Genomic DNA, 26,413 nt, shown 5'->3' with positions numbered 1-26,413 from the left:
ATATAAAAATAATAAACTTAATACACTTTCAAACTTTATTATATATTTACATAACTATAAATTACTTTTAAATATAATACGTAAATACATAATAGGTATTATAGTGGTATAAAATAAATATTTATTCATAATTCTTATAAATGTGTATTATTTTAAAACTTGTTGTTGGTTGTGTAAATTTTGTAGATGGCCATATTATTATTACAATTTTTTACATAACTAATTATTAACACGTTTATACATTTTTCGATGGATTTAAGTTTACATGTATTACATATGTTTATTGTACTGATACATCATACATACTGTTCGTATCAAATTAATCATTTTACTTCATACATTCGCTTTTGATTCCAATAGCATTTTTTCAATATTTTCTTTAAATAAACAAGTCATTCTTTTGCAAAAATCAATCGTAGAATCAAATGGATATAGCAAATCACTATTTTCATATTCTTTCATTTCAATAAAAGTAGTGTATGGGTTGAATAAAGCTGTGTTACTTTTGTTTTTTGCTGCCAACTGTTTGATGTATTCAAGATTTTCAAGTTTACTGATATGAGTTACTGCAGATGAATTATGCGAATCCATAAGTATACTGTTGATTTTTGTTGATGACAAATTAACATCTAGTATGTAGTATATATTACCTATTGGCTATCAGGCTATTACATGTTCCTCCATCATTTTCAACCGTATTATCCTATGTGTTAAATTCATTGACATGTAGTCGAATTGTTTTTAATTCATTAAGGTTGGTGAAAAATTGGCAGTCATCTATTTCACAATTTTCTTCTTTTGATGGTGTAAGCAAAAGAACACATCATCATTCTTATTGCAGACTGAAATTTAGTAGCATCTGGAGTAGTATGTTCCCACTTTTTGCTCCTAATTATTGAAAATACTTTTAAATGCTATCATGAGTTAACCTTCTTGTTAGTAAAAATTCCATAGAATATTCTGTATTGAATTCTAAGTACAGTAACTTCAGTGCATTCATATTTTCTCTTCATCCTTTTACATACGGAAGCTGCTTTCCTGACTCATAATACATTTTCAAATCATTTAAAAACTTTTCCGATATCTTATAAAAATTCTCAGTGACTGGAATCTCTGGTCGATTGTCTCCTCAAAAGTTTCGATTCGTCGCATGTACTATTATCATTTTCAGTATTTGTTCGTAATACGAACTTCTTATGCATTTCTTACGGTCGTCCGCGTGGCGCTTATAGCATCGTAATATTGGCGCCACGATGGTGGGGAACGCATGCGCGCGCTTACCCGACGTGTCCGTTATCTACGGTCGTAACCAACACGGGGAACCCGCGGCGACCGTGAGATAACGACCGCTGCCGTCGTGCCCGTGCGGAACGATAATAATAATGTATTTTGCCAATATAATATCCATGTCCCGCTCACCGCTGTAGTGTGGTGGTCGGTCGTCGCCGCGTTCGCTACAGTTTGTCTTTGTTGTCGTCGTACCTAAAGTATATTATTATTAATTTTCCTTTCCTATTCCGTCTTGCCTATAACCACCGTTCTTATTCTCATTAATTATTCACGAATTCAAGATATTTATACCCTTGCCGGTCTTGTTTGGTTTTTGTTATACATGTACCTACGCGACGACGAATCGATGAGTGGAGCCTTCTTAGGACGTGCACGCTGCTTGTAACACGCAACCAGTAAGAAGGTCGTGCAAGCCGATATTTTTAAGAAAAATCCAAATCTGATGTAAAACGCTATAACCAACCATGGTTGTGAAGAAAGAGTACAACATCGATTGGGTCTTGCCAAAACTCAGGAACCGACGGATATTTTGGAACGTCGCTTCTTGCATCACATTAGCTGCTGTCGGTATATTCAGCAAGATTTTCATCAGTAAGTATCCGCATGTCTCATCATTACGTATAATAGGAGGTATCTCTTGTGTAACGTGTCCGTGTTATTGTAGAATTTTTCAACAAGGCAAAAGTGTACAACCTCGTTTCATTTGACAAAGCAATCAATCGACCCAAGCACATACCTCTCATTACAGTATCTAATCATGACTCGTGTTTTGATGATCCTGGCATTTGGGGTATGTAGTTATAGATTTTCCACCTAACTTTTATGTCAACTCTAAATATTTTGGGTTGTTTTAGCGGCACTTGGTTGGAAGAATTTAATAATGTCTAATAAAATGCGCTGGGCATTAGCTGCCAATGACATATGCTTTACAAACCCATTCTGTGCACATTTTTTTATGCTTGGTCAATGTGTCCCAACCATTCGAGGTGCCGGAGTATATCAGGTAAATTATATTTATTTTATTATAAATTGAATTTTGCTTTTTTTTCATCATGCAAATGTGAACCTAACCAAAACTAGTCAATATAAATAAAAAATATTATTACATTTTGCTTAGATTGCACAAGTTGACACACAATTACAAAGAAATTAAATTGTATTGATTACCTACCTATATAGATTATGTATATTATTTTAGACCTTAATGTTAATACTTGAAATAATCCTAATAAATTATAATTTAATGCCATACCAAAAATTGCAATAATCTTTATTCTATAGGTAGATACTTTTATTTAAGAGTTTATATGGGTTTTATCCTTTAGGTATATTTTATTATCATTTTTATTTTCAATTAGATAATTAATTTTTATGCTTTTAATATGTACATAAATTATGATTTTCAACAATGAATTTTTGATGGATTATTGTATTATTCAAATGTGTTTTTAAATGAATAAGTACAATTTTTAAAACTGTGTTATTGATTTATTAAGTATGTCATTAAAGGTCATATATATTAACCATAGCTGATTGATTTTTTACAGTTATTTAACTAGATAAAATTTGTTTATAGTCTGATTTTAATTAATTTTTTTTTACTTTGTTAATTTAATACATTTTTGTTGATATTACCCGATATTACCTAATGAAAATAGTTTAAACAAAAAAAATTAAGTAAATTTTTGTTCTATTATGCAGTTATCATTTATTCTTATTAAATAGACATATATGCCAGTTTTTTCTTTAACTGTAATATTAAATTATTTATAGAGATGGTTGATTTTTATTGAATTTTTAGTAGGTACTCAATTTTTGTATCTAGGTACATACTACATATAATGAGGCACATCATTCTATGCAATTTACCTATAAGGCTATATAAAATACATATACATTTTGTAAGAGGATGTCAGCTCATGATTTATTTTTTCTCTGGCACACACACACAGCACAGACAAAATGCCCCATTTACTCAGAATCTTTTTTATTATGTTTTTGAGTAATCATAGAGTAAAATTGCCCATAATAGAAATGATATTTTTGAGGATATGATATATCAATTTTTTTAAATATTGTCTCAAAACATTGAACATCATTTAACTTACAAATTTATTTTTTGAAAGCCGAATTCAAATTCAAAAAATAATCTTTACTCATGATTTAAAGAAGAAATATTATTTGTTTGTTTGTTTGAGATATTTTAGGAAACTAATCAACCGATTTTAAAATTTTTTTCACCATCAGAAAGTTACACTATCCCAATGCAAGCTTCTATAGGCAATATTTTATCTCAATAAGTGGCCCTTTTTTAAAAAAATTTTTTATTGCAAATTTGAGAATTTTTTTTCAGAGCACAGATAAATAATATATTTTTATTTATTATATGGTTGCTATTAATTACAAATAATAAAATAGTTATTATGGTTGAATTTTAGACCTGTGCTTTATATTTGGTCAAAACCATCAAAATTACTGTGTTAAAAATATTTAATAGAGATTAAGATGGGATAAATCGATAGGCATTAATTAACTGGAAACAGTTTATTTATATATATTTTAATGGTTGGATATAATATAAAATAATGTACTATAAAAACATCAGTCATTAATAGATTCAAAAAAAAGTAAAAAGTCTGTAAAAAAAACCGGTTTATATATTTTTATATTTTTTAATAACAATATTTAAATGATTTATAAGAAATTTTTTTTTACATTTTCAATTCTTAGCTATAAAAATTGAACATTTTATAATTTTATAACTACAAAATAATTTGTTAATTTTGAGATTGATAAATTTTGTCAGATTTTGAACTTAATATAATTATGAAAAAAAGAAACATGTCAATGAATCTTTAGTATTTATTAACTAACTGCTATTATAACAACTTTTTAAGGAACCTTTTATACATTTTTAGAATTAAAAAATTTCAAATTTCAATTATCTATGAATAATTAAAAACAAGTCCAAATATTTTGAAAATGTTATCATGCATGGAAAATAATGAAATAAACATTTGATGAAAATGTCAAGTTCCTACATTTAATAATTTTTGAATAACATCAAAATTAGAAAACTCTAAGATTTCTCAAAAATCATAAAAACCGATTTTAGGTGAAAGCATTTTATCGTGAGTTTGAGAGAAAAAATATTGTGCTGACATCATCTTAATAACAAATTTTGTTTATGCTCAATGAAGTGTAGAAATGTATTAGCATTGATATTGCCCGGATAAAGAACACACAAATTGTACGAAATATACTTAAAATTCTTAATTTTCCTAATTCTCTTGAAAGAAATAAACAATTTAAAAATGTATTTTACATTACATTTATACAACAATTTTGTAGTTTATATGGTTACTTCCACTGGTATTATATCTCTTTGTGTAGAACTTAAGTACATATTATTTACCCACAGTATAAACTGTTAATTTAATCATTGTTAGAAATATTACAATCAATACACGTCGATTATGGCCCATGTTTTTTTTTAAATATACAGAATGGTTTACCAAACATGCTCATCGCTTAACCCCTCATTTTTTTCTTTAATAATACAGTTATTCAAAATCAGATTTTTGGAATTTTAACAAATTTTTGAATACTTTAGATTTTCTGTATCATTTAAGAAGTGTCCTGTAGCAATATAAATTTTTACAAATAAGAATCACCTTTTTAAAAATATTTTGATGTATCTAAATAAAAATTCCAACTTATTGAATTATTTATAATAAGGATGATAGATATGCTTATATACATATATAAACATAAAATATAATACCTATTACTAAATAATATTTATTTGTTTTGTTTTGGTTTTTTTTTTTTTTGAGTTAATGCTTTAACATCTATGGTCATTAGCCCATAATTTAGTTTTAAGCTGTGGGGGGAGGTATGGTTGGTTGAAACATGTTTACATGTTTATATTTGGCAAGGATTTGTCACTAAAACCAGCATGATCACCCATCTCGGAACTAGTGACACCAGCTGATGCTTTACCTCAGAACAAGTTTGTGACTGAGGCCAAACACTGATTCATACCTGGCCACATTTATTTGTTTATAGTTCCGAAAAAAAATTAATAGAGATTAGATCAAACAAGAAGAATATATTTTACTGTATTGTTTATTATTTAATTGATTTAAAAATTATAGTATGTAAACTATATTAATTTATAAGCATTTTACAATATTTTGAATAATAAGAACATGACTAAACAAATATTAAATATAAGTACATATATTTAAAGTGTTTGTACATATAGCTGGGCACAGTGATGTATTTAGGGCTACAAAACTATTTTGCTAGGAGATTATTTTTTAGAGAAGAAAATATGCAATTAGAGTCTTAATGTGATAGCCATTTAAAGTTTATTGTTTTTACCTAACTTAACCTAACAGTACATGTAGACCTGGCAGTATCACTTACTCCCTCAGACGGTTTAAATCAAAAACATTCCTTGATTTAGTAAGTAAAAACTTCAAATGACTATAACATTAAAACTAGTAGTTTCTGTAGAATTCTAATTCACTATTCTATTGAAAACAATAAACAAAAATACAATTGTCAATCAAAATTTAAAAAATAGAGTCGGTGAAGTAGTTTTATACTTAAAATACATTTAAATATTCAGTTTGTTATATTATCTTATGAAAAATAAGATACAGTTATGATTAATAACATTTTCTACTTAAAAAATTTTTAAATTTTGATTTCATCAAATTAAAAATACTTTTTGTCAATAAAAAAAAAAAATATGATAAAATTTTCCTCCACCGAAATGTAACCTCTCTAAGCCTGTGCCCAAATACATCTCTGGCTGAGTGCTTGGACTAGTTCTATGGACATTAACTATTATCCTTAGTTTTTAAAGTTTAATATGTTGTAAATTACTTGTTCGCTATTTGAATTATATACATAAACATTTTCAAAAAACGATATGCTAAATAATTAAAAATAATATAGGTTGGTTCTCATTTAAAAACCAAACAGAAGTTAGTATTGATGCAGGACAAAAAAAAAAATTTAAATATTCAAAAATATGATCTTAAGGTTTATTTAATATATCCAAAAATTCACATTTTAAATAACAGTACTATTAAAAAGAAAAAAGTGGTGAGTATATTCAGTAAATCATTTTGTACCATGAACATTATACATGCATGTACTTAATTTATGTCTTATGTTTTGTATATGTGATTCTTTCAGACAGTTAGGAGATCTGATTGTATCATTTTTAATTATATAATCAGTGTTTACTGGCTTAAATTACTGTTATTGTTATCACTTATCGTTATGTAAATAAATTATTTTTTATTATTATTAATTATAAATTCATTGTTTTCATGTTTTATTGTAACAGACATATTATTTAAATCTTAATTATTTTTAATGCATATTTTAAGGTTTGTTATGGTTCATGCACGAGTTTCTGCTTGACTTATTTGTTATTATTAAGGGGCAACATTTTTATTATGCAATATATTAACTTTTTAATTTAATTGTTTGAAATATATTGTTAGAAATGTAGTTAAAATTATCAGATTACACAGAAAAAAATGGTTATAAAAAATTGTAATCTTGTTAACATTCATAGCTTATGTTTTTTTAACAAAATTGCTACCTTCAACTGTTTAGTTAAAGTTAGAATAGCATACAATTTTCTTTTCATTACATTATAAGATCTACAAAATTTAGAAACAAATACACAAAATTAAACTTTACGTCTAGACCAGTTCATTTTTTTAAAAAATTATTTTACATTATATATCACTAATACAAAATATAAATTATAATAATTGCAGAACTTTTATAGGAGTTCTGTACATTTCTTCATTCATTTTACATTTTTTTTTTAGCTGATAGAAGTTAAACAATCTTTTTTTAAATACTATTTAGATCCAGTATTGTATCCAATTCATGAATAAAATTGTAAGAAACTTTTGTAGCACTTTCTACAAGAAAAAATAATAATTGCAAAATTAATACATTTCCTTTTTTTACTCAAAATCTTAAATGTTAAAAATAATAAATCTGTATTGTTTTCTGGAAAAAAAAATGTGAATTTATAATTGTTGTACATTTTGTTACAGGAGGCCGTTAAGTTTGGTGTAGAACTGTTGTCTAAAGGTAAATGGCTGCATATATTCCCAGAAGGCCGTGTTAATATGTGCAAAAATTACATACGGTTAAAATGGGGAGTTGGTCAAATGATTTATGAATCCCCTATTATGCCTATAGTTGTACCTATTTGTCATGTAGGAATGGAAACTATATTACCAAATGAACCACCATACTATTTACGAACTGGTCGTAAGGTAACATTTAATTTTGGTGAGCCTATTGATTTAAAAGGATTGGTCTCAAAGTTGAAAGAATCCAATGTGACTGAGGAAGAAGCTCGTAGATTAATTACAGAAAAAATTGAACAAGAATTGTATAAATTGCAAAAGGACACAATATTATTACACAACAAGTTAAATTCTTGACGTCCTGGTTTGCTAATAAGGTCTTTAAAAGCTAAAAAAAAACAGAATACTTAACAGTGTTATGTATGATTATTAACAAATTATGTCTGTTTAGATAACTTATGGATAATTCATTTAACTTTATGTTTTAATATTGTTTATAAGTAGTTTATTTAACATCACATATTTTTTATGTATAAACTTAATTGTGCAACCATTATGATTATCATTTGGTCCTCAATCTTATATATTATATATATATTTTATTTTTTCAACAAATATTTTTCATAAATGTACCTATTTAAATATTTTAAATAAAAAGTATATTCTTATTTGACTTTCCTAAAGGAATGTCAATAATTTCCGTCCAATCAAGTATACGTGAATGATATTTATTCAAAATAATTAATAACATAACATCATTTAATTATATTTTAAGATGAAATATACTTAGTACTTAATTTCAATACATACTTTTATCATGGTTATTTTAAAAATGAGCATGTCTAGTCAATCTCTTAATATTTCTGGGAAAATAAAAAAAATTTTACTAATACATTTTTTGCCATGAGCAGTAAGAGATATGATTTAAATTTGTTTTATCTTAGCTATAACATATATTCATTGTAACTCTTGCCAATATTTTGTTTATCAAATACAAATTAAATTGTGTTTTTATTTTTATTTATTTTTATTCAGTTTAATTGTAATACTTATGTAGATATGTATTTTTCTATTTAAGATCATACACAAACATTGTTATGCTCCCAGTTATTTTAGTATATTGTGTATCATGAAAATGATATTAATGAATTTTTAAGTGGAGGTTTTTCTATTTTAATAATTTACATAGGAATTGAGCTTAGCGTCAAATCTAATTAATATTGTTACACGGTATTATTATTAAAAGAATATGTGGTCATTGGTTACCAATTTCGGGACACATTGTAGTAATTCAATAAATATGTTGATTATCACTAAACTTAAATTTAAAATCAGTTATAATAATGTATTAACTTAATATAATATTGTAATTGTAAATATTTTTGTTACAAATGTTCAAATTATATAAATTAATAATAATGCATACTATTGATATTATAGGTAATTTTGTCAGAATGAATTGTGAGATGTGTAATTCAATAAATGCTAAGATACTTGTGTAAAATTATCATTTACCTAAGATTTAATATGCATAGTTAAAATATTGTACACAAATTGTTAATATTTATCAATTGTGCAGTATATATTGAAGTGTAAATTTTGTGTTGCAAAGAATAGTATTTTATGTATGTATTCACTGTGCATAAGAACTTAAAATTGCAAAAAGTCATTGATTAATAATTATCTGTTTGTTGTGGCCTGGAAATTTTTGCTCAACTTAAATTTTATAAATTATGCTTTTTATTAAATTCTACATCTACGCACAACTAAAATCCATTGCCATATTATATGTTTTTTAAATATTGTTATTTATTTATTAAAAAAAAAATTATTTAATATTTTCTACATTAAATACAATTTTAAAATATTGTAATGGAATCATTTTACACCTAACCTACATATTTCAATAATATTTTATTTTGAACATTTTATCAATAAATAATATTTGAAATATTAAATTTGGATTATTATTCTTTGACTTTTAAAAATATATTATTTGCAATATAGATAAAATAGGTAATTTAGCAACTAAAATATAATGATTATGTGTATACATTAGAACTGTACAATTAGATTATAGTTATATAAAGTTTATAATTTGTTACTTTATTAAAATACTAACATACTCAATACTTATTGCATTTTAGTTTGTAAACATTTATTTCAACAGGTCTATAGTTAAATTAATTTTCAGTTTTAATACTGAAGTATTCATTTAATGTGCACAATACATTTTTGTGTTTTTTTTTGAAAAATAATCATACAAAAAGTTACTTCAGTTATGAAATAGTGGTTTATCTTATTATTGCATGTGTATGATCACATAAAAACTTATGATATAATAAATTAAATTAAAAAAACATAATTTATGTCAATTAGTAACTATACCAATTTGACAAAATTCTTCCTCATTTAACAAAGTACTCAGCCAATGTTTTACAACTAAATACGGTGTCATAAACTTAGCTTCTTGACTTATATTGGCCAGCAATAACCATCATTAGCCCATAAACTTTTATAGTGACAATCCCTCTTAACAGCAGTTCTCAATGTCTTTATATGTGCAAACTCTGAGTCTGATATAAAATATTTAATTCATATAAATATCTGCACATTTTTCATTGTTGATTTTTTGGTAATTCTGATAGTTGGCAGTAATAGTTTTATTTTATTTTATTTTTATTAATTTAATTATTTCAACATCTATTTATTAATAATATTTCGTTTGTATAATCTGTTATCTTCCAAATAATTATTTGAAATGCATAAAAAAGGCCAAAAATATTGCATTTAATACCTTTAATATTAAATGATATTTGTTTATTATAATAGTACCTATATATTTATAATTATTAATATTTCACTTAATATACTGCCTAACCTTAGGATGGTATGAAAAGGTTTGCGCTGTTCATGGTATGAAAAATGTGATTTTGTATATGAAATATACAACATTTGAATTATAACAAAATAATTAAAATTGTAATTTTTTGTTTTTTATTTAATTATGTCTAAATTTGAACTTTTTTTATTTTTTTTTTATTTTTTTTTATTTTAGAACTTTTAGCTTAAAACTATTACAGTTCAACGATTACAACATTAAATAAAATATGAGTTATATAGATAATAACAAAGTATGTGGATAGTAATAACATAATACGAATAAAATAAAGTTAATATACCAATTAATAGATATTGGGAGTAAGTAGATAAAAATTTGAACTTTAAACATCTATTAACAAATTGTGTTTAAATATTTTTTTTAATTGATTGGTTTTAAAATAAACTAATTATAAGGATCCTTGTATTAAATGACAATCTTAGCTATAAAAATTGAATTTTTACGAATTTATATATTTATAAATAGCTATAATAACATATGTTGTGAGAAACCATGTATTAATGTTTCAAGCTTTTTGACCCAAATTTTTTTTTTATCAACATTTATAGAAAATAAGTAAAACATTTAAATTGCCTCTAAATAACTTAAAAAGAGTCAAAATATTTATTAATTATATCATGACTTACATAATTACATAGAACATTCAACATTGTATTACAAACAATAAAATGAAAATTTCAAGTATCTAGTTATTTTATTTTATTTTTTTTATTCATGGTATAGCTTCAACTCGTTGGGTTATTAGCTTGCAACAAATGAGAGTATTTGGTTACCTTATATAGTAAAACAATAGTTCTTTAACTTACAAGTAGTTTGTACATATTGATTTGTTTTTGGTTACAGTAAATAATACAAAAAGTCCATAAATTAGATTTTACATATCAATTTGTTTTAGAAATGTCATTATTTTATTGGTGTTGTCATAGGTTGGACTGATGAACTATATCTAGTTATTTATATTTGTTTTATTACAAAATAACATCTATTTTGTCGAAACTGGTTTTGCGTAAAAATTCTGAAGGTTAGGACAGATCTTATATTTTGTTACTGTGGTTTAGTTCTTCAAACCACCAAGCGTTGAAACTCTTCTTTGTTAATTTTTATGCATATTATACGTGTATCACCTTTTTAAGCAAATACCATGTTATACCTAGCTTATAAATTAATATATCATTCCCAGAATAAACCTTTTGTTTTAATGATGTGGTTTTATTCATAGGTAATTCCTAGAGATAAAATTCGGGTTTTATTCAGAGATAATGAAATTTAAAAAATAACCAATTGCCAATTAAGTAAATGTCGAAGTAACAAGATTCATTCGATGACATGAGTTCCTAATAATCTAAGGACTAGGACCGTGGTTTCTATTATCAAGCGTAATATAAAAGTACGTGTTTTCAACTTCTTATTTAATATCATTGGTTTAATCTTTAATAATATAATACTCAATAAGAAGTACATATAATTAAAAATTGAAACGGGAATTTTTTTTTTATGGCCTAAAAAAGTTTAAAAGCTTATTCCCCGGGAATAATGTAAAATGACGATCCAGTATTTCTGCACACCGAATAATTACTACAATATTAATTTGAACTGAAAATAAATAGCCAAATAGGTAACTGTAGACCGTTGAAGCCTGTAACACATTTTAAAGTTCGAATCGGTAATTCATAAATTATTAATTAAGAGTTAAGACGCGTGTGTTTAAGACATAGACATATTAATAAATTTATTAATATGTCTATGGTTTAAGACGGTTACTTATGTGACACCATTTGGACATATCAGTGGGATTTTTATTTTTCTAAGTTGTCGCAACTGAACTAGAGTGGTCCGTTCTGTTGTTTACCGCAGTTTTTTCTCTTCCACTCCTGAGTCCTGACTACTTGCTACGTTTATCTACCACAAGACACAAATCACAATAATAATATACCTATAGTTCGGTGCGTCGCGCGTGTGTCCTACACATCATATAGACGACGTTCCGGCGAGAAACGTGCGTTTCCGGTTAAGTGCATTCTCAGTGTACGGTTTTTGATTAGTGAGACCGTGAGGGATCTACGACAACAGCGTTTCATATTTTGACGTTTCCTGTCCGTTCGAACGACGATGGCCGACAAGGACAAGGACAACGATGAGGTGGAAGCGACTATCGCCGACGAGGCGGTGGTGATCAAGTACAAGACGGCTGGAGAAATCGCCAACCGTAAGTTGGCCCATTAGGGATTCACCATTCAATTATTAGTAATATGTACTTACCACACTGGACGTCATTCCTGAAAACCGGTCTCTGACTTCGTACATGACATGATTTCTGGCCGTTGGACCTAACCTAGAAAACTTCGCGCGTACCCGGTCGTGTGGTCGTGCTGAAGTTGCCGGGTCCGTTCGTGGAACTGTGGATGTCTTCATCGATTTCAGTGTAACTTTGCACATGATGGAGGCCCCTCGGATGACCGTGCTCATCTCGCAGGAACACGACCTGCGATACGCGGCGAAGGGTCCCCCACCCCCTATCGCGTTATTTCATCCCTATTTTAGGACTACTATAAATTGGTTTTTCTAGTAATGAGTTAATGTGAAAGAAATTTCAAATGGGTTGATGAATTTTCCGTTATAACTGCTAGAAATGAATTCGTTGATACCAGTATGTGACTGGTAATGCATGTGGCGTTCACTTCCACTTACAAATGTAAACTTGAAATAATTAAAAATCAATAACCAAAGTTTTACTTACATTGAGCTACCGTCCCTGTTGTACTTTAACATTGTTGCAGCTACTTAAACCATTATAGTCTTGTGTTATAATATAAAACATTTTTTTTACAGGTGTTCTTGTTGAAATCATTGAAAAATGTGTAGAAGGTGCATCAGTTCGTGATGTATGTATTTCAGGCGATAATTTAATATTAGAAGAGACTAGTAAAGTATTCAAAAAAGAAAAGGAAATGAAAAAAGGTGGGTACCTATCATATTATATTATCATATTTTCATGTTTCTTATAATCATGTTGTTTAGGTATTGCTTTTCCCGTTTGTATATCCGCTAACGGCTGCATTTGCCATTTTTCACCCATTACAAGTGAACCAGATCATATAATTGCAAAGGATGATGTTTTAAAGATGTATGTTTTAACATTTAAAAAATCATTACAAATAACTTATACAGTTTTATACAATTTCTAGAGATTTAGGAGTTCATTTAGATGGTTTTATTTCAATGATAGCTCATACTATAGTTGTGGGAGCGAATTCTGAAAATAAAATCACTGATAAAAAAGCTAATTGTTTCTTAGCTGCTCATTATGCATCTCAAGCTGCATTAAGACTTATGAGGCCTGGAAATGATGTAAGTATCAGTTACTTTTAGATAGTTATTAAAAAAATATAATGCTCCTTAAGTATGTCTATATAAATAAAAATTAACTATTTTATATCTATTTATAGACATACCAAATAACCGATATGGTAATGAAGGTTTGCAAAGAATTTGATTGTAAGCCAGTTGAAGGTATGCTTAGCCATCAATTGCAACAATTTAAATTAGATGGTCCCAAAACCATTATTCAGAATCCTAGCGAATCGCATCGAAAAGAACATGAAAAAGCAACTATTGAGGCCAATGAAGTTTATGCTTTAGATGTACTTGTTAGCACAGGAAGTGGAGCTGCCCGTGAAACGACAGCTAAGGTATCTGTGTTTAAAAAGACGGAAGAAGTATATCCATTGAAGCTTAGGGCATCTAGGTAAATAATATTTTTGAATTTTATATTAAAAACAATTTGACTTGATGAAATGTTTTCTTTTTTTCTTACAGAATATTTTACACAGAAGTTATTCAAAAACATAGTATAATGCCATTCAATTTGAGAAATTTTGAGGATGAAAAGAAAGCTAAAATGGGTGTGATGGAATGTGTAAATCACAAACTCATTGAACCATTTCAAGTTCTTTTTGAAAAAACTGGTATGATTTATTTTGTTGATCACAAATATAGAACCTAATTTTTTTCTTGACCATCAAATTTTTTTTATTTTTAGGTGAAACTGTCGTGCAATATAAGTTTACAGTGTTAGTAACCGCAACTGGACCTGCTCGAATAACAGGATTACCATTTGAAGAGGATCTTTATGTGCCTAATCTATCCATTAAGGACCCAGAAATATTGGTATGCTTTAGTTGCTGACATATCTTAATACAATACAACAATTAATTAAATCCCTATTTATATTATTATTAATTTATTTATACATTAAACTACGACTACAAATGAAAAGTATGAATTGTGATTGCAAATTCAATATTTTATTTGAAATGCATAAAAGATCTGAATAGTTGGTATTGCTGCATAAAATACAATCGTTCAAAATGTCTTCCAACTTTTTATCTTTATTCATTGAGTGTATTTTTTGAAAACATCATAAAATTGAACTGTTTCGTCAGTCCGATTTACAATTAGACACAGTGACACTCCTCTATGAAAGATAACTAGTAACTACGGAGAATAATAACAAAACCGTCATTGTGACATTACAATGTTTTATTGTATTAATTTAATATTTTTATGATATAACAAATTTTTAGAATTTACTTAAGACATCTGTAAATCAAAGAGGAATCTTGCAACTAGTGAAAAAGAAGAAGAAGAAGCCACAAAAAAATGCTAACGCAGCTGGTGAAAATTGTTCTATGGACATCGATCAACCATCAAAAACAGAAGCAGGAGTTGAAAAAATGGAAGTGGATGCATCAGCTTAAACATTTTTCTTCCATTTTTTTTTTAGGAATTATGTACAAACATGTTTTGGCATTTAATTACATTGAATTACAGACATAATAAACAGATTAAAAAAAAAGAAAATCAGGAAATTTTCAATAATATTGTTATGAAACGTTAATTGAGTTCTTCGAATGACAAATCATTTACTTTATTCTCAAATCCATATTGACCAAATTATATATATTTTAATACTAAAATTGTTAATGACCTATAGTACTAACTATAAAATCCTGTTTACTTAAACACAGCCCTCCAAAACTACATGTAATTTAGTTGACTGGTTTTTAAATTAAGTGTATAAAACATTTGTCAATTTTCAGATTTATTATTATTAAATTTTGTTGAAAACTAAAGTCAGCACTTCATCCATTGTTCATGATTGAATCTGTGTGAAATAATATAAAATGTTGAAATCAAGTTCAAATGATGTTTAGTCTGTTAACTAACATCTCGAATTCTCTAAATATGGGAAAAAAATATTTAAAATAATTTATAAATTTATGTTGTAAGAAATACCAAGCATAGAATAGATTATCATTTATCATCATAATTTGAAATTGCAATCATTAATTTAAATTTTATTTTTACTGAATTATTATTGTTTTAAATTAAAACTTAACATTTTTATTTTATCATTTTCATTTACATTTATATGAAACTTTTGTTAATTATTTATAAAACAATTGTTTTCAATTTTAATTATATCGGTTAAGTTTTATATATACACATTCGTTTTCGTGTAAATATTTTAAAAACAATATAATTGCATTTATGTTTTCATTTTAACATTTTTTGAAAGTTGTGTAGTTAATAGTTATATTCTATGTTAAAAACATGAAGTACATACATTTCTTTTTTTTTTATTAAATAATATGTTTCTCTTTTTTCAATACCCTAATTTTTCTCTTACAGATGAAGTTTTAGACATCGAATAATAAAAAGTAAGGGAAAAACTAGCATCAATACAATGTTGACCAATGTTATATTTGTAATCAAAAATAATTGTTTTATAATTATAATTGCTCTATATTGAATGAGTTAAGTACAGTTTAACAAATTATCTACTCAATGTCTTACAAAAACAAATCATAAGTAGTAACAGAACAAATTGCTATTGGATATTAGCATGATACATAGTTTTATTTACTCAATATGATAATAGATCATTATTAATTTTCCTTAGATTTATTCACTTGTACCTCAACCAGTTGATATGCTTTATTTGCCGCTCAGACACATTTGTTAGGAACATCAATAACAAACTCGCCGGCATTGTACACACCTTTGTTCCAACATGCCGTAGACGTGGATTTTAAATTTTCTACAGAAGGCAATAATTTTACCTGGAAAATACAAGTTTCGTATAGGTACAAGTTTGTTTTATCAAATTTGTGATACTGACAAAATTAACTTACTTGTGCTGGCATTTCAGATTCTGCTTTTTTGGCAATAGGAGTTAAAATTGCAATAATGATTTTTGCTACTTCACGTGATGTTTCACCATCTTTCCATATACCTAATTCTGATGAACCGAATATGGTGGCTCCGAATAATGCTCCTCTTATAGTGTAACTGAATAAATTAAATTATTTATGAGTTGTAAAGTTTTGGGAATCAATGTCAAGGCTATTCAGAATAATTTTGAAATATTTGTTAAGGTCATTCAATGGCCTATTAGTAAGTTGTTGTCTAACACTCATAATTTACTGTCTTACCTTATGAATTTGTTTAGTTTACTCATATTTGTAACTAGTTTTTACAAATCTATGTTAAAATTAATGTTCTATTCTTCAATAGATAAATTAAAAATCACAATAAAATATTAAGACTAAATTTATATAGTTCGTAAGTTTTTTTCGAACTTTGCAGCTTCGTTGCTCGCGCCTCGCACAGTCGCACTAGTTAGTACTTATCATTTATTGAATATATTCCTCCGAGATAAGGATCCACAGCCGTGAATATATCCACCTTGAGCCGTGATCACGATATTATCTATTATCGTGATATGAACACAGAATATGATAATGCTTATCCGTTTTCTGTTATCAGTTCTTCCAAACTCGAAAGCCGTGAAACGTCCTTAGATCTAAGCGTGAAATTGTGGAAGTTATAAACATGACAAATTGAATTAAATTTATCATGGTTATAAATGTTAAGACAGTGTAAAATATGCAAAATTGCATAAGTAAGCATTATTTTTTAATAGTCTACCCTACCTAATTATTACTTGTTTTGAAAAATTAAAATTATATTATTATTTATTACTTAGACATTTTGGCAGAAGTTAGCCAGTAGCTCAGCAGTTGCACTATTAAGATGTTTTATTGATTAATTCTATTATTATATTGTATAAAATAATAGTTTATCTGATTTTTATATTTTTTAATTCATAAATAATTATTCCTTAAACTTATTATGCCTATCAATATCTACATTTATGCAAATATTCATGGCTCGTCATGAGGGCAAATACTTAATTCATTTTAGAGTCAGATTGTCTTAAATTTCTTTTTATAAGTAAGACTAGTTCAGTAACATCTTTGATATGATCACGGTATACATTTTGGTCATGCAACCGCCATTTCAAAGATCAATGCCTCAATGGCCATGAGTTAAGACCAAATGGATATAATATTATATGTCTATGGTTAAGATGAACAATAAAAAACTTGATTTAGTAACAATTGTTATAAGTGCCAAAATAATATTGTCAAAACCTAAAAATTTCTATTTTATTTATCGATTTATGAATATTTTAAATTTTAAATTCACCATATTCTGCCATTAAGTCCAATTCAACCCTTTGTTCTAATACAGCTATACTTTAGAACTTATTCGACTTTTTTTAAAACAAGTATAACTTATAATTTTACAGGTAATTTATGCACTATTTTTGACTCTTAAGTTTGAAAAATTTTATTGAAAAGGTTCCACATAATAGTTATGGATAAGTCCTCAGCCAAGGAGGTATTTTTCCATTCATGCATAATTGGTGATTTGAGTACAATTAAAATTAACTTGTTTCACAATATATCACCGTTCAGCCTAGACAAGGTTAATAGTGTATTTCATATCTAGAACTCAGATTTAAATTATTAAAAACTTTGTTCCTTTTTCATTTAAGTATGGAAACAATGCTTTGCACCTTGCTGCCATGAACAATCAACCAAAGGTATTAGAATATTTACTAAACACTGTCAAGACTTATAAAAGCAACTTTCGTAATAAAATTGGACGTACCGCTTTACATATTGCAGCCGCTCAAGGTGCATTTGAGTGTATTGAAGTTTTACTAAACAACTTTCACTGTGACATAAATTCTACAGATAAGGTGATATTTTTGGTATTATTGTCGTGAAGAAATATATTTATTACATTTTAAAAATACCTATTAGATTTACAAGCAATAAATATTAACTATTAATTATTTTGATATGAACTATCTAATTTAAATATCTCCAAATCAATAATAGTCTTCATACTTAGGACTTAGCTATGATGATTGTCTATTTTATATTTTTTACATATTTCTTAAAGTTCAGATAAATGTATTTAAATATTTAAAATACTAAATCTATAAAATTGTTCACATTGTTCACTGTGTTATATTTTATCTTTCAGATTTTTAACAATAGTCCATTACACTGGTGTGTTACAAGCAAATGTATCAAAGGTGTTAAGAAGTTATTAGATGTAGGAGCTGATTTCACGCTTGTTAACAAATTTGGTAAAACTCCTTTACAACTTGCCAAAACAACATGTTTGGACATTTTTCATTTAATAGACAATGTAATTTTTTTAAATTTTGTTTATTACCTACTCTTTGAAATGTAAATATAATCATATTAAGCTAAGCATTTTATTTAATTCTATTAATAACTTTTGTCTTAGTAAAATCTTATCAATCATAAAACATTGAACATTTTTAAGATTATTTTTATTTAATAACTCTATTTTTCAGTTTATCAAAAATAAAAATAAGGATCAATGTTTGCACACAACTCCACGGACTAATAATGGGATTCAAACAAAACAGAATATTAGCTCAAAATCATCAAATACACCGCAATTTAAAATAAATAGTAAGTTGTAGGTACTAATGCTGTAGATATATTCCTTCTACTTACCATCATAGTATTGATATTTATAAGCTAATAATTAATATAAATTCATTTTTTTATATTTTAATGTAACAATAGGTTAATCATAGAATGTAAGGCCCAAAAGGTGTTATGATTCACTCATTTTAGTGAATGATAAAAGTGTATTGTTATTGTCTATTCAATTTAAAGGTATTTATAGATATCTTAAATGGAGGATTTTTATAAAAACTATTTTATATTATTTAATTTATTCCACGTATAAATTATGTTTCTCACAGTAGCAGCTTGCAGACATGCATCACAGAGAGAAAATATGAGCTTAATACTTAACTATAAAGATAACACTTAATCTAATTCCTTATTCCAACATAATTAAAAAAAAGTCACCACTTATTCATTACATCTTCAACTTTAATATAAAATTTAAACATTTATCAAGTTTATTTTTATTATTTTTTTTTTAATAATTGTTTCAACTTTTAAATTTTGAATAGAGCTGAATTCTAGTATAATACACATCAGTATTAAGCTGTAACTTATAAGTGAATAATTAATGGATATAATATGATACTTATTATAATAATTAATAATATAATATAAAAGTACTATGTTTTTGGCAAAACTTAATTCAACATACTAGTCGAACCATGCTATTAATAGAAAAATAAATTACTAATAGAAATAAAACATTTTATAATTGATTTTAAATGGTAAATTTTCTTAACAGATGACAGTTCAAAATCAAATTCAGAAATATTTAATAAGACTGGTGAACGACAAAGTATCAATTGTGAAACAATATTAGGTCCTAACCTGGAATCTAATAATTCAGATGAATCTTTTTATCTAGATATTTCAAAATTAAAACGTAAGTTTAAAGAAAATGTGTTTTTTTTTCATTACATTCAAATTTTACATTTTTATATTTTTGTCTTTGTATTTTAGATGGTGATAATTCTGTTTTAAATTTATTGGAAAAATCTATCGAACCAGTTGACGAAACCTCTTTTGTATCGTCTATTTTAAACAGTGGAAAAGTTATTCAGTTGACTGGTATGATATTTAATTTGGTACTATGAATACAAATAATGATAACTATGAAGGATATATTTATAATTTTTAGAAGCTGGTATCCTTGCTTTAGAATACACCAAGAATGAAATAAATACTCCAATTCCTGATCGCCTCGTACAAAGCTTCTTAAACACATCTCAACAATATAATGAAAATGAAAATAATCTCGATAATGATATTATTGAAAAAGATATTGAATTAGGTTCAAAATCTTCACTCTCCAAAGGATTGAAACGATTAAAAAGTCCACAACCCTGCTCTAAAAGATTAAAATATACTGAAAGTACTATAACATCAGAGTTTGAAAGTTTATTGGATCAATTGACTTCTAAGTGTACTAAAACTGTGCCCAGAGTTTATAATTCAAAAGCCTACTGTTCGCAAAGTTTGTCATCTGTTGAAAATAGTACAATGAGAAACAATGAAGTTTGCAATCAAAATCAATTAGTTTGTGTAAACCCTGACATTAATGCTCAACCCAAATGGGTAGATGATCTAATGTGTTTATTGCATAAGTTAGATAATTCAGACCTTGGGGAACAGAAATCAATTGAACTAACTTGATGAACTTAGTAATTTATTATTGATTAACATCTAATATTTTTGTGATTCTTAGTTGTGCTGTTTAGTAAATACATTTTTCATATTTAACAACTTATGAGGTATACCTACATTATGTAAAAGAAACCGTAACTTCTATACACAGTAAGACTTTGATTCCAAAAGAACTGTTCATGTGTCAGGGTATCAATGATCTATACATTGTTGATTAATATTTTCCCTGTTGATCTCAAATTATTTTAGGTTTTACTTATTTTGTTTTGTTTAAATTATTTAATAATTTAAAGGATTTTTTGTGTATAATAAATAAATATTTTAGAAGTATAAAATAAGATAAATTACTTGCATTAACATATTTTTAATTTCTTATTTCAATCATTTATTAGTTGTTTAAATTGTCATTACGCATTGTATTCTTAACAGAAGGTCATACTAATATTTGCTATCCAAATACTAATACAGTAATACCCTTTTTTTTTATTCTAATTATATAACTATTCACTAATTACATTAAAGCAAAACTGTAATTTTTATATATAAATATTATGTAAATTAAATTATGGAATAAGATTAACTCATAAGTCATTGACCTATAAAGAAAGTGCATAAAAATTAATTATCAACAGAAAAAAATGAAACTTTCTTTCATCTATTATTTCATAATATCTAATTTTTTCCTCTATGATCTGCGTTGAGTGAGCTTAGTCTCTTTCTAACAATCTTGTTCCAATAAAACCTTACAGCATAACATCATACTAGTATATTATCTAAGGATGACACAAAGACATAGTTTTGTGGAGAGGGGAGGGGGCGCAAAGTCCATATATTATTATGAACTTATACCTATAGATGATGAACTACATTATTAACATTTTTTTTATTGCATAAACTATTTGCATATTTTGGAGGTAGAGGTATTGGTATTAAGTTTTTATTCCTCAGTACGTTTTTAAATAAATGCCGTGCACTGATAATCTTTAATACTATAGTACATCGTACATTAAGTATAAAACCTACGTAAATTTGTATTTTTTTAAACTAAATTTAATTTAATTTTTAATTACAACGCATACAGCTTGCATGTTGTAGATTCTGAACGGAGTAGAAAATTAATGTATACATAGGTTTTATAATTACGTGTTTTTTTCATCCATAGGTTTTACAATAGAACAAAATAAAATGCTCAAAGATCTTCAACTTTGAGGGTGGTTTCTGGTAGCAAATTGGATCTAAATGGTGTTTTTGGGTTGTAAAAGTTATGGTATATGATATATCATTGAATTAAAATTTAACACATCAATAACAAGGCACACACAACACCTACGAGGGGGTTTCCTGTTTTAAATTAAATACGTACTTAAATATTTTTTACCTCATCAATTTTACACTAGTTACACTGCTCATATAGTATTGCACTACTCCAGTAACGCCAAAGTGTTTAAAATATACTACGACATCGTATATCAAGCCCCCCTCCCCCTACACCGTCCTCCCCTTAAAAAAAAATAACATTTAGATGCAAGCTAAAGCACTCACATAATGCAATGTATAATCATTTACTTTTACATTTTAGCTGAACAAATATTATTATGATTCTAAACGGATTGATGAATGTATTGATTTAATATTTTACAATGATGCGGACCTCCCCATCTAAAAATTATACGACATTCGTCGACCGTCACAGATAAATTAGGTGATCGGCTCCACTGCACTATAACTGCACTAACATAACCTAATCTAACCCTTTTTTATACTCGACTAACCAAACTAAATTATGTAGGTATGCGTTATAGCTGAATAATGGTACATTTTAGTTTCTATTATTTTATTTATTTTATTTTGAAATGTACCAACCAGCATAACAGACCTGGTGTCAATATATGACTACTATATATATAGTCATATAATAGCGTAGTTAAAACAACTATTGGTATCCACTATCCAGTTTAAAATAATTGTATGAAATATTGCGAAAAGTTCTACGCAGCGTTCATCGGTTCCGCTTTCAAAATCCGATTACGAAAATAAGTTAAATAAATTGAGTTAGTTGTTTTAATTGCTAATATAGTGTTCTATTCATAACGGGCTCTCGCGGGCAATAGATCTTGATGTTATTTCATTTAAAAAATCAATTCGACTTTTCTATAAAACTTCATATAGGTAGGTAGCTCATGTTTTTATATTTTTAAAATGTTGATAATAATAATACTTAATTTATTTGTAGCGTTAGTTTATTACGGTCGCATTACGCATTATATTATTATTTTGTGTCTACCTACCTACCGTAATGTTTATATTTTAAATTCAATAACCAATCGTAACATCAATATTATGATGTATTGAAGTACCCCCCCCCCCCCCCTATGTACCTAATCTGTGTAAATGGTAAAACATAGGACATAAGTTATTATTTATTACCCTATGGTATAAATCACCAAACAATAGCATACATTAATTTTACTTTACTCACTGATTAAAGTTATCGAACCGTAAAAATAAATATTATGTTTAATTGATATTAATAATAGAGTTATGACTAAAGAATAAAAAAATAAGAAATATTATACTTACCTAATTTATACTTAGATAGGTACCTATTACATACTATTTTGTACGATCATTGTCGTTTTTAGTTTATTACATAGGTATTTGATATTTTAACTTTATTGTAGAATTGTAGTGGTTAAAAAACAGGATCTGGGAAGTGTACCTATAGGGATCCAAAAATTATTCTTAACATCGAACCTCATAAATTGTGTTTTAGTGATTGGACGCAGAGAAATTACGGTAGATCACTTCTATAGACAGTTGATCATATAATATAGGAATCTATATTATAAATGATTAGGTAATTTAAATATTAATTTAGTATTCTTATCATGAAACAATTTACTTATGAATAGTAAAAAAAAATATAGCTGTTCATTATAATGTAGTAATAACTAATAGCTAATATAATATGGGAGTATAGACAACGTTATAAGTAAAGGAGTTAAAGATGTGCATATAGGTACCTACACTCCTAACCTTCATCGTGCACTGTAACCGGGTTACTATCGTTAAATTAGTACTATCAATCATTTTTCATATACTACTACAGTTGGACAATTTATTTTAGATCATGAACTGAGAGGTGAATACATGGCCGGCGCAAGAAGTATTCATGGAGCCCTGGGCGAAACCATGTTTTGGCGTCCTTAACAAGCCCCCCCCCTTAACAAGCCCCCCCCGCTAGTTTGAGAAGTAGTAAAATTAAGTTTTTTAATAATAAGTTAAATAAAAATATAAAATTAGTACGTATCATAACTTTAAAAACAATAAATTCGAAAACAATAAATAATTGTGTGTGTCAGATAATTGTGTCTTTTTGATTTACGCTAGACTGCGTTATTTTCGCCGTAAGGTCCGAATGGGTTTTAATGCCGCGGTTTTTCTAACAAATCTAGATGTAATCGTCTAGTTTTATGAATTTATTCATAAATCGCTGAATATAATATGAAAATAATTATTACGACCATCTATATATTTTATTGACCCACACAAATGCGGTGGTATGCTTCCATGATCCATAGTTCCATGCATTATTTTTACATCAAAACCAGAGGTATCGAATATCGACGATTCACTGTTTTGTTCTTACATTATACAAATATGAAACAATTGCAGATGCATCTTCAATTAAAACGACATTAGATAATTAATATTTCAAATTGTACAGATTGTTAATGCCTATTAAAAGATAATTTAAATAAAAATAATTTTCAGTTTGGCGCCCCTTCCGTGCTGGCGCCCTGGGCAATTGCCCAGGTCACCCATAGCTTTCGCCGGTCCTGGGTGAATGTATTGGTTTACAGCAGTGGTGCAACTAGGGAGCGAGGTTAGGAGTTGTACAACCCCCCTCCCAATACATGTGTTCTGCAACAAGGGTTTAGAAGTGTTTTTTGTTGTGTCTCTTCATTTTCTAGGATCAGTAGAAGTAAAAAATAAAAATCCTTAATCTTCAACTTGGAGGGTTTGGTTATCTACTGGTAGAAAATGAAATATATTGCTTACACGTTACACTCTAAATGTAAAGTACTATAGTTAGAGTTAGTACTTACTATTTATTAGAATAGGTAGTAGACAACTTCCAGTTCTTTTCAAAATTAACAGTAAAAACTGAAAAAAAAATTTTAAAATGTGAACGTAAGCAACACCAGTTTTTGACAAAATATAAGTTTTTTATACTTTATTGTAATCCTAAAAACAATAACCACGGGGACAAATCTGTAGTTATTTGAAATTTTCCTGAAATTTATATTTTTACTACCATTTTCGAAATCGCTTGGTTGTTATTAATTACTTTATTTTCCAATATTTAAGAATATAAAATACCTGGATATTTCAAATGTTTGATTTATTTTCCAGTTTAAATTGATGGATTTCTTTAGTTAAAAAGTTTAAACACAACTACACAAGGTTATCATATTAAGTTGTTCTTCTTGAGTTCGAGCGATTCAAAAATATCAAAAATAAATAGTATCACATTTTTTGTATACATATAGGTATTAAAGCGTTTGAACTTGTCGATAGAATTCATCAAAATGAAGTAAATGTGGACATTTTTTGTAATCTAAAATACATTTATTTTTTAGGTCAGACTACCTTTCTGCTAATATTAGTATATATTTTTTTCATCTGTACAGATTACTTCTCCTATATGAAAAAGTAAAAACTGCCAATTCATTAAAATTGATTCAATTATCAACCACGAGTGTCATTGAGTGTTGGGGACGTGTTGATCCCCGACCATCCTCTTTCCTTGGCCTTTTTTTTTTTGTAGATTAAGTTTTGTTTGCACATTAAAATATAGTTCATACTTGAATATTTGATGTGCTTTTATATATTTAGAAGATATCAACCATATAAATAACATTATAATGCAAGTGCGGATTACCTTTATATGTAAGAAGTATGTACTAGTTACTACCATCGATTTTATAATTTTAAATAATAACTACTTAAATAGTAGCTGTTGGTCCAATGCATGAAATTGGGCCCACACACTTCTCGTTATGGCCTGTTTGGGTGTCAGTCGTCGATTAAAAATGTATAAACGCGTATATGAGTATGCATGACGTACACGTCTCTCGTATACCTACCTACCTACCTACCTACCTATTATCATAATTTTTAGTCATTATTATTTGTATTATTGTTATAATATTATGTATTATAGGTATGTAATAATATATTATGTGACGGCGGCGGCAGCGTCTCCGGCGCTGCAGTACAATGCATTTCCCTTCCAGCGATTCGGTCATGTTTTTTCCGTCATTGTTATTTTTTACGGTTCCTTTTTCCGTCGCGTTCCCGTCGGCTTTCCGGGGGGGACGTGCAATGCACGGGGGGCACCAATCGCGGGCGGCGAAGAAACGCTGAGCGCGGGCGTCCGCACCGCGCGACGTACCGATACGGTATTCGGTCAGCGTCTGTTAGCCGTGTTGCGCGCCGTACACGGGTGTTTCGTGGTATCGTCGGTCTCGGAGATTTTCGGCATCCGTCTCAACTGCATAAATCATAATTGT

At 27.5% G+C, this 26,413-nt stretch overlaps 4 protein-coding genes across 4 annotated transcripts; 3 read left to right on the top strand and 1 right to left on the bottom strand.

Annotated features, from left to right (window-relative positions):
- Nucleotides 1-1,365: 1,365 nt before the first annotated feature.
- On the top strand, nucleotides 1,366-9,041 carry LOC111029591 (tafazzin homolog). Its single transcript, XM_022308648.1, has 4 exons — nucleotides 1,366-1,881; nucleotides 1,955-2,080; nucleotides 2,145-2,293; nucleotides 7,386-9,041. Exons 1-4 carry the CDS (start codon nucleotides 1,755-1,757, stop codon nucleotides 7,779-7,781), a joined length of 798 nt encoding a protein of 265 aa, XP_022164340.1. The 5' UTR covers nucleotides 1,366-1,754; the 3' UTR covers nucleotides 7,782-9,041.
- A 3,150-nt stretch (nucleotides 9,042-12,191) lies between these two features.
- Nucleotides 12,192-15,458, top strand: LOC111029587 (proliferation-associated protein 2G4). Its single transcript, XM_022308638.1, has 8 exons — nucleotides 12,192-12,532; nucleotides 13,156-13,284; nucleotides 13,345-13,450; nucleotides 13,512-13,674; nucleotides 13,773-14,071; nucleotides 14,143-14,291; nucleotides 14,366-14,493; nucleotides 14,910-15,458. The coding sequence occupies exons 1-8, from the start codon at nucleotides 12,436-12,438 to the stop codon at nucleotides 15,081-15,083; spliced, it is 1,245 nt and encodes a 414-aa protein (XP_022164330.1). The 5' UTR covers nucleotides 12,192-12,435; the 3' UTR covers nucleotides 15,084-15,458.
- Nucleotides 15,459-16,068: 610 nt separating this feature from the next.
- On the bottom strand, nucleotides 16,069-17,006 carry LOC111029601 (MICOS complex subunit MIC13 homolog QIL1). The gene is made up of 3 exons (XM_022308664.1): nucleotides 16,821-17,006; nucleotides 16,521-16,677; nucleotides 16,069-16,448 (listed from the first exon to the last, which is right to left on the bottom strand). The coding sequence occupies exons 1-3, from the start codon at nucleotides 16,844-16,846 to the stop codon at nucleotides 16,335-16,337; spliced, it is 297 nt and encodes a 98-aa protein (XP_022164356.1). The 5' UTR covers nucleotides 16,847-17,006; the 3' UTR covers nucleotides 16,069-16,334.
- A 109-nt stretch (nucleotides 17,007-17,115) lies between these two features.
- LOC111029600 (GA-binding protein subunit beta-1) lies at nucleotides 17,116-21,640 on the top strand. Its single transcript, XM_022308663.1, has 8 exons — nucleotides 17,116-17,290; nucleotides 17,981-18,159; nucleotides 18,230-18,436; nucleotides 18,727-18,894; nucleotides 19,067-19,187; nucleotides 19,936-20,076; nucleotides 20,154-20,261; nucleotides 20,332-21,640. Exons 2-8 carry the CDS (start codon nucleotides 18,049-18,051, stop codon nucleotides 20,844-20,846), a joined length of 1,371 nt encoding a protein of 456 aa, XP_022164355.1. The 5' UTR covers nucleotides 17,116-17,290; nucleotides 17,981-18,048; the 3' UTR covers nucleotides 20,847-21,640.
- Nucleotides 21,641-26,413: the final 4,773 nt, after the last annotated feature.

The sequence above is a fragment of the Myzus persicae genome, unplaced genomic scaffold (genome assembly GCF_001856785.1).
Source record: "Myzus persicae strain clone G006 unplaced genomic scaffold, MPER_G0061.0, whole genome shotgun sequence".
NCBI lineage: Eukaryota > Metazoa > Arthropoda > Insecta > Hemiptera > Aphididae > Myzus > Myzus persicae.
This window is presented reverse-complemented; position numbering and strand designations above follow the sequence as displayed.

Bases quoted from the DNA above. Each gene is read 5' to 3' on its own strand.
- LOC111029591 (XM_022308648.1), top strand. From the start codon at position 1,755: ATGGTTGTGAAGAAAGAGTACAACATCGATTGGGTCTTGCCAAAACTC. The intron at 2,081-2,144 runs GTATGTAGTTAT...GGGTTGTTTTAG, and splicing joins TGATGATCCTGGCATTTGGG to CGGCACTTGGTTGGAAGAAT. The intron at 2,294-7,385 runs GTAAATTATATT...ATTTTGTTACAG, and splicing joins GAGGTGCCGGAGTATATCAG to GAGGCCGTTAAGTTTGGTGT.
- LOC111029601 (XM_022308664.1), bottom strand. From the start codon at position 16,846: ATGAGTAAACTAAACAAATTCATAAG. The intron at 16,678-16,820 runs GTAAGACAGTAA...TAATTTATTCAG, and splicing joins AAACTAAACAAATTCATAAG to TTACACTATAAGAGGAGCAT. The intron at 16,449-16,520 runs GTAAGTTAATTT...TGTATTTTCCAG, and splicing joins AATCTGAAATGCCAGCACAA to GTAAAATTATTGCCTTCTGT.
- LOC111029600 (XM_022308663.1), top strand. From the start codon at position 18,049: ATGGATAAGTCCTCAGCCAAGGAGGTATTTTTCCATTCATGCATAATT. The intron at 18,895-19,066 runs GTAATTTTTTTA...TCTATTTTTCAG, and splicing joins TTTTTCATTTAATAGACAAT to TTTATCAAAAATAAAAATAA. The intron at 20,077-20,153 runs GTAAGTTTAAAG...TTTGTATTTTAG, and splicing joins AGATATTTCAAAATTAAAAC to ATGGTGATAATTCTGTTTTA.
- LOC111029587 (XM_022308638.1), top strand. From the start codon at position 12,436: ATGGCCGACAAGGACAAGGACAACGATGAGGTGGAAGCGACTATCGCC. The intron at 13,675-13,772 runs GTAAGTATCAGT...ATCTATTTATAG, and splicing joins TTATGAGGCCTGGAAATGAT to ACATACCAAATAACCGATAT. The intron at 14,072-14,142 runs GTAAATAATATT...TTTTTCTTACAG, and splicing joins TTGAAGCTTAGGGCATCTAG to AATATTTTACACAGAAGTTA.